General features: G+C 38.2%; 1 protein-coding gene across 2 annotated transcripts in view; it reads right to left on the reverse strand.

Moving 5' to 3' along the window:
- SH3D19 (SH3 domain containing 19) overlaps positions 1-14,952 on the reverse strand; it is an 84,918-nt gene that overhangs the window by 8,396 nt on the left and 61,570 nt on the right. Inside the window, exons 10-17 of one of the 2 annotated variants that reach the window (XM_063107614.1) lie at positions 14,172-14,233; positions 12,641-12,905; positions 10,212-10,280; positions 9,905-10,045; positions 6,189-6,261; positions 5,153-5,283; positions 3,055-3,113; positions 614-816 (exon numbers count right to left, since the gene is read on the reverse strand). In XM_063107614.1, the coding sequence (XP_062963684.1) occupies positions 614-816; positions 3,055-3,113; positions 5,153-5,283; positions 6,189-6,261; positions 9,905-10,045; positions 10,212-10,280; positions 12,641-12,905; positions 14,172-14,233 (1,003 nt within the window). The remainder of the gene's footprint in view (positions 1-613; positions 817-3,054; positions 3,114-5,152; positions 5,284-6,188; positions 6,262-9,904; positions 10,046-10,211; positions 10,281-12,640; positions 12,906-14,171; positions 14,234-14,952) is intronic. The other variant, XM_063107615.1, reaches the window with a different exon arrangement.

Raw genomic sequence — 14,952 nt, forward strand, 5'->3', positions numbered from 1 at the left:
TCCATTAAAGGAAAAGAAAAAAAAAAGATCAAATGTAAAGACCATATAGCATTAAAGATAAACTGTTGGGTAGGGGGATGGGAGTGAAAAGTCTGGGATTGCAGACCAGTCTCACCATGTATTGGCTGTATTACCTTGACCTGTACTACCTTCTCTGGGCTTATTTACTTAATTGTAAAGTACTAACTTCTCTGGGCTTATTTACTTAATTGTAAAGTGAAGAAGGATAAACACTGGTTACACTCTATGGTCCATTTCTGTTTACAAATCTTTGCCATTTCTCTTCTCTTTTTTTGGCAGCTGGCCAGAACAGGGATCAAACCCTGGATCTTGGTGTTATTGGCACCACACTTTAACCAACTGAGCTAACTGGCTAGCCATGCTGTTTCTTTTATGATACTATTGGCTAATTACCTAAAACACCCAAACCAGCTCTTTGAAAGATGACCACAATAACGACTATCCCACACAAATTACCATTTTAAAATCATTTTTCCATCTACCTTAAACAATATGGCAATATAGATGATTAAGCATCTTAAATATTATCCTATTATCTGGTTTATTTGATTTAGGACATGACATAATAAAAACCCATATACTCTATACTCACTTAGAACATTTGCACCAGAGGTGGGATAATCCTCTATAAGTTCCACAAAGTTAAGTGGGAAAATCCCAGTTCTGTCTCGAAGTTCTCCTCTCGCCCATTCCTCATTCACATACTCTTTGAGAATAATAATTTCTCCCTCTGAGAAGCTTAACTCATCCTTCTGGTCGCCAATATATTCAAACCGAGCAACACACCTTAGGCCTCTGAACAAAAATAAACACATTTGTGGGTTAGAGAGTACCAACTTTTAAAATGCTTTAAAACCTCCATTCAGTCTTTCAATAAATATTTATTCTGTGTTTACTATGGAACAAGATGTACTAGGCTAATTTTAAAATTTTCCATGAAAGAGAATAAGTTATTATACTTCTATTTTTTTTTCTATTAATGTAATTTTATTAATATTATTTTTTACATTCTATGATGTTGTTGCAGAGCAGTTGGGAGGGAGGGGGAGAAGGGAAAGGGGAAGGAAATGGCATGGAAGAAGGAGGAAGGAGGAGGGGCAGGACTGAGGCCTGTGGCACCCCCCACATTCCCACAGGGGAGACCAGGGGGCTTCCAACGGTGGCTTGGTCATTGCCGGGTTCGGTGCAGATGTCAAGGGTGTAGCAAAAGCCCTCTCCCCCCACCATCCCAGCTTGGAAACCCGGAGCCCTTCTTGCTGCAGCTTGGTGGTTGTTGCTGGGCTGGCTGCAGGTGTCAGGGGGGCATGGCCGAGGCCTCCCACTGCCCTGGCTCAGGAGGGCCCAGGGTAAAGTTATACTTCTAAATGACAGTGCTTATATTTTAGATATGAACCTATTCACCCAGAAAGGCTAAAGTTCAGGGTCACATAGTACATGCAGAATTCCAGATCAGCAATTGTGTGGCCAGTTTACACTGGCACATCTTGTAATCACCTTTACTTCATTAAAGAATCTCTCCAGTCTCCATGCGTTTGTATCCTAGGGCCACAGCAATCCGTGGCCCAGTCTGAACCCTTTCAGTCATCAGTGCATTGAGCTGAGGAGTACTCAATCCTGAGAATCTCAGAACAAGACATCAAATTTCCCAATCAAGAATCAATGCAGAATGCAATGGGCATCAGCTGGGCAGAGTAGATGCTTGAATATATGCTGAACCAATTAGAGAGCTGAGTATATAGATGAATGGCCTTAAAAACTAGGAACATTTTTGAAGAAAACAGAAACTTGGCTTATCATAACACATAATCTTATACTTAATTCTATTACTTTTTAAAATGATTTTTTTTGTGTGGTGCTGATAACACCGAGGTCCAGGTTTGATGCCTGTACCAGTCAGCCACCAAAAAAAAAATTAAAAATAATTTTTTGTATCTCCTTTAAAAAGGCTTCATTTCTGAGACTTGGAATATTCCTTAAGTGATCTGCAATTTTGACTAAAAGCAAGATAAAAGTGGAGATAAAAATTCTGTCTCTAGAAGGTATGATTTAATACCAAACCTTTGTTTTAATACCTCCTTAGAAAGGAAGTTACAATAGCAGCAGGCTAAGGAGAAGCAATTGCCTAAGAGAAAACGTTGTTCTTAGCTCCAATCAAATTCTGATTTAAGTCAGGTCAATGTATAAACGGCTGTGGAAGCCCACTTTAAATTCAACCCGCTGACACAGTATACTCCACTTAAAAATAGGAGAAAAATTGAACCTGAAATAGAATTGAACTATTGTGGCATCAGAAATTTTCCTGTGTGATAACCTTTGCATTTATTTTCTAAAGTCCTCTGGGAACATCTCCTTATGTCTGACCTATTCATAGACAGGTTTACAGTCTTCAGCATGTAGTGAATTCTATTAATTTGCTCATTTAACTAGAATATAAAGTTGCGTTGTGGCAGTGTTTTAAATCACAAAGGAGTTACAATGATGCATAAAAGGGTTTGTAAACTTATGGAAAGGTCCTCAGACCTAGAGGAAGACCCTTTCAGCTTAACTCTTCCTTCACTTTCTTCTAGTGGCTTCTAAAAACAAAACAATACAAAATGTCTAGCAGTTTTTGTAGGATTCATATTTCTATAAGATTTAAATATTTTCCATGACAAAAATATTTAAACCTTCTAAAAACCTGTTGGTAGATAAACACCAGAAGGCCAAAATAAAATGCACTGGATGACCAAACCATCTCTGTTCAAGCTGAGGCCAGGCTGTGGGAAGCTTCTGGACAGACTCTGCTCTGCTGCCATCTGTATGTCCTGTACTGACATGGAGAGTTGCTCAGGGCAGCTTCTATTGGCCTGTTGTGTTTTCATCAAATTTTAATTCACCATCGCTTTTCAAACAAGTAAAGTTTTCCTCATAATTAAAGAGACACACTGAGAACCTGAATAATCACACAGTTGACGTGTTTAAACTTGATAATTCATCATGATATAAATGCTAGCCTCCTTTGTATTTTGTGCAAAAGAATACAAATAAACTTACTTAACACAATGAGATGAAACTGATTTTCTTTTCCCATTTCCTCCTTCTGGAATATCAATCTAGTAAAGACAAAATCAAGGTAGCAATTATATTTTTTCAAATGTTAGTAACATAAATTTGAGGCCAAGTAATTAGAAAATGCAAGATAGAAATTAATCAGTTTAGCAAAGTGTTAAACTGATTAAGTGGTACTATAGGTGCAAAACAGTAAGAAATCCTGAATTTGAGTTTTGAAAAAAATGTATATCTTGTGACGTAACCTACCTCAAGCGGCCAATCAATCCTTCCCTTATTTGCTGGAATAAGCATATTCATATCACTCTATCTCTGACCAAGTTTTCTCTATCCCAAGCTCTCCCAGTTGGATACTTCAGCTGAGAAGGACCAGGCATTCATGCTGTCCCATACCAGCACCAACACACCTACTCAAAGTGTTGGTAGGGTTCTGCAAGACTTACCTAACCCCACAATAAAACATTTTAATCAAACTCTCCATATGCATAACTCTGGAACATTTGTTTCCCTTTAGTGGGAATATGGACAGAAGAAAGGAATCCGTACTTAGTGAGTACCTACTAAGTAGCCAGCACTTTATAGAATCCTTCTTCTGCAAGGCTCAGTACAGCCGGGTTGTAATAAAATACTTGGCCATAATGCATGCAGTCTGAAACACAAGGCTTTGAGGTTTACATTAAATAAATAAGTGCCCTTCTTGATGAATTCTAAAAGTTAGTTTTACAACTATTTTTTAAACTTGTGGGCTTAGAAATAACACTTATCCAATAATGTGGCAGATTCAATGTGATTGACTTCAGTGTGGTAATTGTGCTTTAAGAAAAATGAGGAAGGGGCTGGCCAGTTAGCTCAGTTGGTTTGAGCGTGGTGTGATAACACCAAAGTCAAGGATTCAGATCCTCATACCGGCCAGCCACCCAAAAACGAAAAAAGAAAAATGATGAAGACTGCTAAAACTGACATTATTCTTAACATTAATTTAGAGAATGTATATAGTGACTTTCTGCAAAGAATCAGAGCATATATGCACTGGACAATTTTTAAGACCTACATTTTGTAACCCAAGAGACTCAAACTCATTTCTATTTGAAAAATGCAGATTTTCTGTTATTCTTATTTTCTAAGCTTCTAACGTCATAGAAAATTATTTGCTTTTTTCCTTCCAAATAAGCTGTTAATGCTAACTATTTAAGCTAACTTTATTGATATTTCATAGTATCATTAAGTTACATCAGGGACTGAGTCATACTCTTCCTATTGATACAAATATTCAAAGGGCAGTCTGATTTATTTTATTTCTTTTTTGTGGCTGGCCAGTACAGGGATCTGAACCCTTGACCCTGGTGTTCTCAGCACTGTACTTTCCCAAGTGAGCTAACCAGCCAGCCAGGGAAGTCTGGTTTTATCCCCATGTTTCACAGCCACCTGGGCTTAGCAAGTAAAGCTCCAGCACATGGGTGTGCTTTCACAAGTTAGGCCATGAGGGTATATAAAATTCTTATGCTTTAATATAATTTCCCCAATCAGATTTGAAATTATTGTGTAAAACCATTAATGGACCACTACCTCCAAAATAAACTGTTTTAGTATTCCCAAATTGATTTTTTTTTTAAAGATGGAGGTAAATGGGGATGGAAAAGATGAAAGAAACTAAAAATAAAATGCACTCCAAAGAAAAGGAGAAGTTGTACCATAATCTCAGAGAACATCCTTTCAGGACAATTTAGTACCACTTAATTCATGTTTACTAAAGGTCTCAAAGAATTAACATATATCCTTAAGAGCTTAACAACCCCCTAAGAATAGCTGATTCAGCCGCTGACTTGCGGTGGTCTTTCACTTTAGGGTTTCACATAGCATTTAGACATTAAGTTCTAATAACCATAATATACTAATAATTAACAATTACCTAGTTGAACAAATGTTTATTTCTGAATTTTCCAAATGCCAAATGAATCAATGAAAGAGAGAGAACTAGAACCCAGGAATCTTGGCATCTGGTTATCTTTTTCTAGTTCACAAGTCACATACAACTAGAACCCACTGAGTATGTGACCAGCTAAAACAAGCATAACCCACTTACAATTACTTTGACGTAGTTGGAAGGAAACATGCCAGTCTGGTTTCTACATTTCCCTCTGTACCAATCTGTATCTATCTTTTCCAGAAGATAAACTATTTCTCCAGAAGTAAGGTTCAAATCATCAACTTGCTCTGTAATGTAAAATTATAGTTACTTATAACGAATTATCCTGGTTGCAGATTTAACTAAAGTAGAGCACAAAGTACCATTTAGTTCTGTCCACTGAGGCAATATGTTCTACTGATTCTGAGAACTGATTATACTAATCAAACAGGCTTTTAAAAAAATACTATGCTTTTTTTGAATATTGTTGTTATGAGCTCCCCTTTAAGACCAAATTAGATATATTTACCATGCATTAGTTGATGGGAAATGGTTAAAAAAAAAAAAACCCATCATGCTAGCCAGTGTTTCCTGCTGTGCCAATATAAACCCCTTACTGAATACACATTGAACAATGAAAGGGCTTTATAGACACGGTATAATATTCTTATCATTATTTTCAATCATGCTTAAAAATCATTTATTTACTAAGGGAGTACTATAGCTCTTCAGAGGAATTAAGTTTACCCACACTAGAATAAAAATCAGTCTACCAAGTGGATAATTTTATCTGTAGCCTTGATTATGAAGGGTATTTAAAACATAATTACAAAAAGAATTAGACTTTGGTCTCATAGGTAAATAGTACCTGAGACAACTCTAAGAACAAAAGGACCTCACTTATTAAATTAGAATTACTTCATTACAATTGTTAATTCGTACTGACTATTTTGAAAGAGTTGAAAAGTGCAACTGGTGGGTAATTCGCTATTGTTCATTTGTAAGGGAAACTCAGGGAGTTTCAAAGGCAAGGGTATGCAGCCAAGCTTTCTGAAATGGTTGGGTGCAATCAACTCTTCTTGCAGGTGGAGGAATAGAGAAGGTGACATCTCTAGTCTAGGACTCTTTAGGCACAGAAAATGAAGATGTCCTTGAGAGGCGAACCCAGGAAGGGTGCCTTGCTCCTAGCTATGGCTCTTTCTTTATGTCGTACCTGCCAGAAAATCATGAAGAACGACAGCATGAGGAGCACTACTGTCAACAGGCTTCTGAGCGTGGCCTGGAGCCTTAGGGAGAAAAACAGGGCTGTGAATGAAGCGTTCAAGGATACATGCTGGGTTTATCATTCACGCTGAGACCATTTTTTTTTTCTCATTAGAGTCCTCTTGATGCAATTACATTAAAAGTACAAGATGCAAACCACACACACTTAAGCCAAACAAGGCAATCATTATCAAGTTGAAGAAGAATGTGTCCTTGCCAGGGAAGGACAGAAGTAACTCTCAATTTTAATATCCCCCAGCATGGTTTTGTTTTTTTAAACTGAAAGAATAAAACAAAAGGGAACTGTTTAACTTTTTTCTTTTTAAACAGTACCTATTCTATCCTAAAGTAGTGGTTTTTTTTATCTCTTTCCCTTTCAAGGTGTAGCTTTTTTCCTTATACTATGATCAGGACTAAAGAACAGAGCCTTAAAAGTTGTGCCTTTATTATGATGGGAAAAGAAGAAAGCTCTGCGACTTATGCTCTTAGCCTTTTGTAATGAAAGGAGCTAATGACTTTCCACAAAGATATAATTCACAAAAAGTAAAATCCACTTCATTTATTACCACTTAACTGAATACTTTCTCTAATTTGAAAGTAATGCCACCTCCCATGCCTAGCCTAGACTTTCTATTTAATCTGAATGGTTTATTCAACAGTAATTCTAAGTAAATTAGCAAAAAGAACCTAATATTCTCTACCCATCTCGCCAACTGCCTAGATTGGCTAGAGGAGAGGGTTAAGCTGAAGAATAACTTTTTCTTATTCTCTTTATATGGAGAGGCTTATCTACATCGTCAACATCATCATCAGCAGCAGCAGCAGCAGCAGCATCATAAAATCCAACTAAAGGATTTATTTGGAGTTATTAACTTAAAAATCTTCAATACTAGCAAACTTTTGAAATACATGAAGGTAGACTTTTGTGCCCCTTCTTGTCTCTTCACCTCCATCAATGACTTTCATCCCCTCTGGGATATCCTGACCCTTCTGTACCCCTGCCCTCCCCTGGCCACGACGTCCTGGGTTCATGATACTGCACTGCGAGTACCGGGCCACTTCCTCTGTTTCCACCCCGCAGCACCTTTGCTCAGATCTTTTCTGAATCTCACCCACTCTTTCAACCAAAATGCACCTGCAGAGGCAAACTGTATTCTTTCAAGTTAGGTAAACTGAAATATAACTTACGTCAAGACAGTAATGGCTAATGCAGCTTATCAAGGTAACACTAACATTTTCTTATGAACTGTTTCAATGTTTTCGCCTAAATAAATAAATAAGCAACATAAGAACTTCAGAAATTGTGGAAAGGAACTGTGAGATATTTTAGGTCCGGAATAGCTTATTAAAAATTATTATTTACATAATTTATTATATGTATACATGAGTGCTTTTCATTTTTTTCTGATTTACACCTGTGGAGAAAGGAATGATGATTCAGTAAATGGTGTTAGGCTAGGTGACCGTATGTCTGGGAAAAATGAAGTCCGAAACCTACCTCACACCAAACACAAATATGAATCTCCAAATGGACCTAAGATCTAAACATAACCAAGCCTGGGAGGGAGGGGATAGCGATTTGTGCCTCCCAATTACAGTTTCCTGTCTCTGCCTTCAATGTATGGATATCCTTGGCAATGCTGCTCATCAACCTGGCCCGGCAGGTGAAGGGCAAAAGGAACAGGCTAGACAGGGTCGCCCACAAGGGGTCAGTACAACTCAGGCCATGTCAGCAGGGTGGGTATCTGCTAGGTAAATCTAATGTATTTCAAAGGTTTTTCTAATATGACTATAATTACTAATACAAACGGTACTATAATAAGATTAGCTAATATTTATTGTTCACTCACTGCATGCTATTCACATTTTAAACATCTTGTATGCATTACCCCACTGAATTTGTTAAGCATCTTTGAGATTTAATTCACGTACTATAAAATTCACTCATTTAAAGTACACATGGTTTTAGTATATAAGCAGAATTGTGCAACCGTCACCACAATCTAAGTTTAGAATATTGTTATCACCCCAAAAAGAAACCTTCTACCCAACAGCAGTTATTTGCCATTCACCCTCCCCTCGGCCTTAGGTAACCACTAACCTTTCTGTCTCTATGGATTTACCTGTTCTGGACTTTCATACACATGGAATCATACAATATGCCAATCCTAATAGCAACTCTGTGAGGAATTATTATCCGTATTTCACACATTAATAAATGAAAATTAGAGAGGTCAAATGACCGCCCAAGGTGGTGGAAGGGAACCGAAGCCCAGGACTGTGCGCTCAGCCACACAGCAGGGAGCAATCTCCCGCTTTTCCCGTCATCTGTCAGAGTCAGCCACAACTGATAACGTTCAGTGTTTTCTGTTTACTCGGTTAGGCGAAAGTGTAACACACTCTTAGAGATATTTAACTTAAAACTAGGCTTTCAAATATGTCAGTTTTATTTTTCTAAAAAATGTAATGAGAGCCATGAGCCTATCATTATGCTCCTAAAGGATAATTCATTTCATTATCAGCAATAGTTAGCCATCAGAGGCCAACGCTCTGAAAGTCTAGAGTGCAACACGAGAAGGTGAGGTTTCAAATGGAAAAAACTGGACTGTTATAAAAGAATAACTTCTAACTTTTTTAGCTTCTATTTTTCACAAATGAAAGCTTTTTGGCAGTACAATCCCCACTATTACCATCAGTGTGTTCTGAGAGCGGAGGAACAGCTATGACAGATGGATAATGCTGTATCAAAACACAGAGAAAATGAGTACTAGAACTTTCCCTGTATGAACTAAAGTTAGTATTTTCATAAGCCAGCTGCAACTGGCTCACCACAAATCTTCTCTGCTCTCCAAAATACAAATTTTTAGTTTCTTAGCAAACTTCAAAAGATAACTTTCCTTTTAAGAAGAAAGAATTGAACTAGATTATGAAAGCTAGTATTTGGCAAACCAAATACTTTGAGTTGAATGACTGGGGGGTATTATTTTTTATATTTATGACATTAACTAATAGAGAGTGAAATTTTAATTGGCTAACTTAAGAAGCTCTTTCAAAAATATATCTCTACAAATTATTCAACAGCATTTTTCTTGCTAAACTGATGACCTTCGGTAATCGCTGTATTTATCGCTGTATTTTCCTCCCGCTTCACAAATTTGTTAGGCCTAAATTGTGACTTAAGGTTGCTGGATTACATTTCATTATTTTATGAGCTATAATCAGAGAAATAAGTTTTACATTAAGCTTAAATCTTACAGGGAAGTGCTTTCTTTTATGTCAGACTTAGCATTTATAGGGCCCCTTTTAAAATAATTATCGATTATGCCAGGAAATTCATCTCTGGCCCTTTGGCAAACCTGTTTACATTATTTAAAAAATAAACAGCTCTCACGGTTGAAAGTTAATGACTGAGTGTTGCGGTTGCTCTAAGTCCGCACAATGTGGAGATGGGAGAACACAAGGTGGTCACTGTGGATCAAGTGACCAGCATGGCAGTGGCAAGTCTCTTAGCAGTAACTTATTCTAAAAATGGAATAAAATGCTACTGTAATTTTTACTCTGGTTAAAATAAATGTGATAATAAAAACTAGAGGATAAGATATAATTAATAGTTCTATGAAATGTGCCACCATGTGTGATGAGGGCTGTACAATATTAACTCCTTACTTTTGGTCTGCTTCTCAGCTGTTCATCGAGTGGAGTGATAATCTTCATCTGAGACAGGTGAACTCTGCCGGTATCTTCTCCCTTTTGGCATTCCAAGTAATTATCTTCTGCCTGCTTCAGCATCACAAGTACATCCCCACGCTGTAAGGTACAATACCACTCTCTGAAGCAATTATCATTTAATAAAACATTATTACTTTTTTCACATTTTAATCTTAGAGCCTAAAGCATTTAATGATGTGTAACAGCAGTGACAGAGGCCAGCCATTTTTTTACACTAGTCAGTAAAGAAAGAGCTCTACTTTACCTTACAAGAGAGTTCTCCGACGTTTTGTGAGACAATGTCTTCACTGGCAATTCCATGAGGCACAGACAGCTTAAATGTAAACCCATAAAAGGATTATTCATAATCAAATAACATCCTCCTAAGTTGCTGATCATTTAAGGGTTTGGCATGTGTGCCTAAAGTACAACTTCTCTGGCTGTTATTTACTTTATTTGGCTTCTTCACGTTCTAGATCTGGAGGGCCCTGCCTTTTCTCATGGATACAAAAAGCTCTTCGGAACTGGAACTGAGCCCACAGGACTACAAGGGCTGAAAATGGCCTAAAGTGCCCTCTAACAAACACAATCAAGAAGTTCCATTCTACAGGACAAAGTCAACGAAGTCCCCTGGGGGTCTGAAGGACATACACTCAGCACCTGACCTCACAGCCTATCAACGCAGGTCTTTAATTCAGGATTCTCACAAACGCTGACTTCTGGAGGCTGACAGGTGACTGGAGCCCTCCACGTAGTGCTCCACTGACTTCTTCCATTTGTCTTGAATCTCACCTTCTCCTAGAGTCTCTCTGATTCCAAGTGTCTGCTGGAACCCATCTCACTGCCTGATCCCAGCCACTTCCAGGTGTACTCAGCTCTGTCTAATCTTAAAACAGTTTTTATATCTGTACCCCACCCTGGCCAGGGGGCTCTGTTCCCAGCCTTGGTCAACTTTAACTGATGAGTGCAGGTCAGAGGGTCAGTAGAATATAAAAGGCATACCCAGGAATGTAATCACATGAGCTCACTCCCAACATCGAAAGAGCGGCTGCCTGGGCCCTTGGGTCACCCAGGAGCAGATGTAGGGAGTGCAAGGAGTGGTCCTGTAGGGCTGGGTTAGATGGCACTGCTTGCTGGCATCTCTGTCAGAGTCCTAGGGCTCCCAATGTACCCAGATTCCTGGATAGCAATTTAATGGTAGGGCAGCCATGGAAAAAATGAGGGACTTATGGAATTATTTCATAATAATACATACCATTCTAAGTTTACTATCACTTTGAATGTATTAATTTCTTTGAGTTCTTTAAATACTTTACTGACATTACACAGCTAAGAGCCAGATGTGAAATCTGGTTCACTCTGAGTAAGGGCTCTTAACAGAAAATGGCGAAAGCAAATAGGGACTTTACAAGTAGCAACACTATTTTCATAGTGTGGCATAACAGCTCAGAGCCAGCTGATCTGTGTTCGAGTCTTGGTTCCACCATTAACTGGCTTTGTGACCCCAGGCAAGTTACTTAATCTCTGTGTCTTATTTCCTCGTTTGTACAGTGGGAATAATAATATCTACCTCACAAGGTTGGGGTGAGGAATAAATGAGTTCTTTAATATACATAAAGTGCTCCAAACAGTGCCTGGCTCATAATTAGTACTCAGTACACATCGGCTACTGTTTTCATTTATTTATTTATTAAATAATCTATCCCAAAGAACACCCTGGGTTTTAGCAATTAAAATTTCATCAGTTTAAATGAATATGAATATACATAAATACATACTACCTCCTTCTTAACTATCTATATTCTTCTCTAAGGAGGATTTTTAAAAAAGCCTGAACATGGGCTGGCTGGTTAGCTCACTCGGTTAGAGCACGGTGTTATAAAAAAAAAAACCTAGAACAGCTTAAAGAAAAAATAATTTCTGGCTTGATGATGGAAATGTAGAACAATATAAAGTTATTAACTGCTGTTCTTATTAAGGGGTACTCTGTCATACAATTGTTGAAAATGTGCAAACAGTTCTGCCCTCCTGATAAGTTTTATTTGTTTTAGATTTCATCAAGTTAATCTAATCAAAGTAGAGAGCATGTCAACTCTGTTTATCAACTGTGGTAATTGGAGACAAAAGTTTAGGCCATTTGATGAGAAAAACATTCAAAAAGAACAAAGTTAATAAAAAAAAAAAAGAACAAAGTTAACATCTCAACAATCTCGATTATTGATGAAAACTTCTAACTGGTAACTATTATATGGGCCATGATAACTGGGGCTTACAAAAGGGGAAAATGAGAGGAAAACCATCCACGCTAATAAGAATTTTCTTCTTCATATTAAATTTTACTCAGTGGGCAACAGAGCTAAAAGATGTAAACTATATCAAGGTATAAACAACAATATCTGTCAGAGTTATTCCTATTCATATAACCTACTGGGTCAGGTTTTCCAGAGTTTGGTCAGGCCAGACAGCAAGTTACCATCCCTGTCTATGCTACTTCCTCTTTTCCTGTATGTCTCTTAATAATGAAACCCTGCTTTAAAGACCTAGGTTTTATTATGGCCTACTTGTCTACAGCACTCTTAGGGTCAAGGGACAATTACACATTTGTTTCACCATCTGTTTCTAAGGAATAATGGATCTTATATGTAACTTAGGAAAAACTTCTTGACCACAAACATTTTCAAAAGCCAAATTTACCATGTATTTCCTGTAGAGAGGGTGTCCCGGTTTGGGGCGAGGGGGTAGCACCGGATCTTGATTTCTAAAGACTTGACTCTTGGCCTTTGAGAGTCCAGATGCCAAGTTACTTTGTTTTTTCTGAAGATCCATGTCAGAAGAGGACCGATTAAAAGGCAGTTTTTTACTTGATGTTCTGGTAGCAGAGAGTTTGGGGGGAGGTGGTCTCTCAGGGGCTCCCTTGGGAGGAGGCTGCCGAGTTGAAATGGCTTTTCCATTTACGGGTCTGAAAGTCAACGTGGCACTCATAAGTCAGTGTTTGGATCAGTATTAGGTTCTGTCCTGTCCTTTCTTACAGATATAGATACACACAAAGACACACACAGAGCTTTCTGTTAGTGGGATCCAATTTACTGAAACATGCAGGGTATGCTATTTTTGAGTAAATGACTGCTGCATTAAACATTATATTATTAGAGGAAATGCCATGACGTTCCAGCTTCTCTTATCTTGCACTAGAGATTCATTAGTTCAAGACAAACAAGGATTTACTATCATGAGCTCTCCAAGGCCCCATTTGCTCTTAAATACACCATGACTATCTCAGGAAACTAAGCAATTTCTACTAAAGTATGAGATGAAAAGCTTATAATAAGATATCGAGTATATGCATTGGGGTCTTGTACATGATTAGAAAAGGAACATAGGGCCGGCCCCGTGGCTCACTCGGGAGAGTGCAGCGCTGGTACCGCAGAGGCCACAGGTTCAGATCCTATATGGGGATGGCCATTGTGCTCACTGGCTGAGCGTGGTGCGGACCACACCGTGCCAAGGGTTGTGATCCCCTTACCGGTCACAAAAAAAAAAAAAAAAAAAAAAGGAACATAAAAATCCCCTAATATTCATGTTATAAGAGTTACTTTTAAAACTTTAATTTAGATTTATATAAAGAAAACTAGTTCTCAAAATGGGATAGGACAACTATTACTTTGAAAGCCTTTTCTTAATCCCTGTGATAGAAATATTTTTCAACATAGTAACATCTTCTGATAGCACAACACCCTTTTGTTCAAATAGCTCTGTAAGTCAGGAGGCAGGTCTCCTCTGAGCTCACAAAGCCTGTCTCCTTTAAGAAATGCCCAAACCAGGCCTGTCTTTTTGAACCGGCAGAGGGAGGGAAGGAGGGAAAGAGTGCGTGTGTGAGTGTGTGCGCATGTGTGTGTATTCCAGAAGTGGAGTTGTTTCAGGATTGGAAAGGAGTCTTGTTCATTTGTTTAAGCAAAAGTAATAGAAATCCATGTTTGTGCGCTGTGACTTTTTGGACTGTGTTATAAGAATAAAGCAGAGATTCCTAGAACCTGCTATAAGAAGCAGACTGTGGGCTAGTGGCCTGGGTGAGTTTGTGAAATTATTCTATCTCTTGAGTGAGTTTGTGAAATTATTCTATCTCTAGAAGAAGATCTAAGGCCAACACACTCAGTCTTGGTGACAGAAAAGAGAGTTGGGACTGTGAATCATTAGTTTTTCTCTAACTTTTCCCACACTTACTTACCTAGGTGGCAACCTTGGGGGTCCTCGCATAAGACCTCCTGTTTGACCAGTGTGCTCAGGTTCCTACAAGTACCAGAGAATGCTTTTTACTAAAGGTTAATCTGAAACAAAAGCTTGTCAAGAGGAATTTTGGACACCTTTTTGCCCAGATCTATAAATGGAAATGGAGCTGAATTATCGAAAGTAGCTTTCGATAGAATTTCCAGTCTTAAATAATGTTAACTCATCCCTACCTAAATTATCCTTGCCCTAATACAAGTGAAGACACTGAAAGGAAGAAACCAGAGGGTGTCCTGTTATGAACTGCACTGCACCGTCATGCACCCAGTGGATTCATGAGATGTTAAAGGATAATGTTTAAATCGTGATAGATTACACAGTAACAATTTAAACAGGCACTGTAGGGAATTAAAACAACACGTGGTCTTTATCCATACCATAATCACATAAGAAATGCATGCCTTCTGAGTTTAAACGCATAGTAAGTGAGGTGGTTATTAGTGTGTTTTGCTCTGAACAGGCTGATCTTATCTCATCACTGGATGATTTCAACATTTTGCTGTGGGTTTTGCCCTAGAAGGAGGTGGCAACATAAAGAAGCTTAAGGTATGGCCTAAAAGGAAGGCATGTGAGGGGGAATAGAAAAGGCCTAAGATGGAAGAATGCTTGTACCACCGTAGCAAAGAGGTTGGATGGGCTGAAAAGAGTTTTGTAGGAAAGAAAGAGTAAAGGGGAATAACGTGAAAAATAAATGATGGTACAGTTGGAATGTTTTAGGCTAA

The sequence above is a fragment of the Cynocephalus volans genome, chromosome 9 (assembly GCF_027409185.1).
Source record: "Cynocephalus volans isolate mCynVol1 chromosome 9, mCynVol1.pri, whole genome shotgun sequence".
NCBI classification, from domain to species: domain Eukaryota; kingdom Metazoa; phylum Chordata; class Mammalia; order Dermoptera; family Cynocephalidae; genus Cynocephalus; species Cynocephalus volans.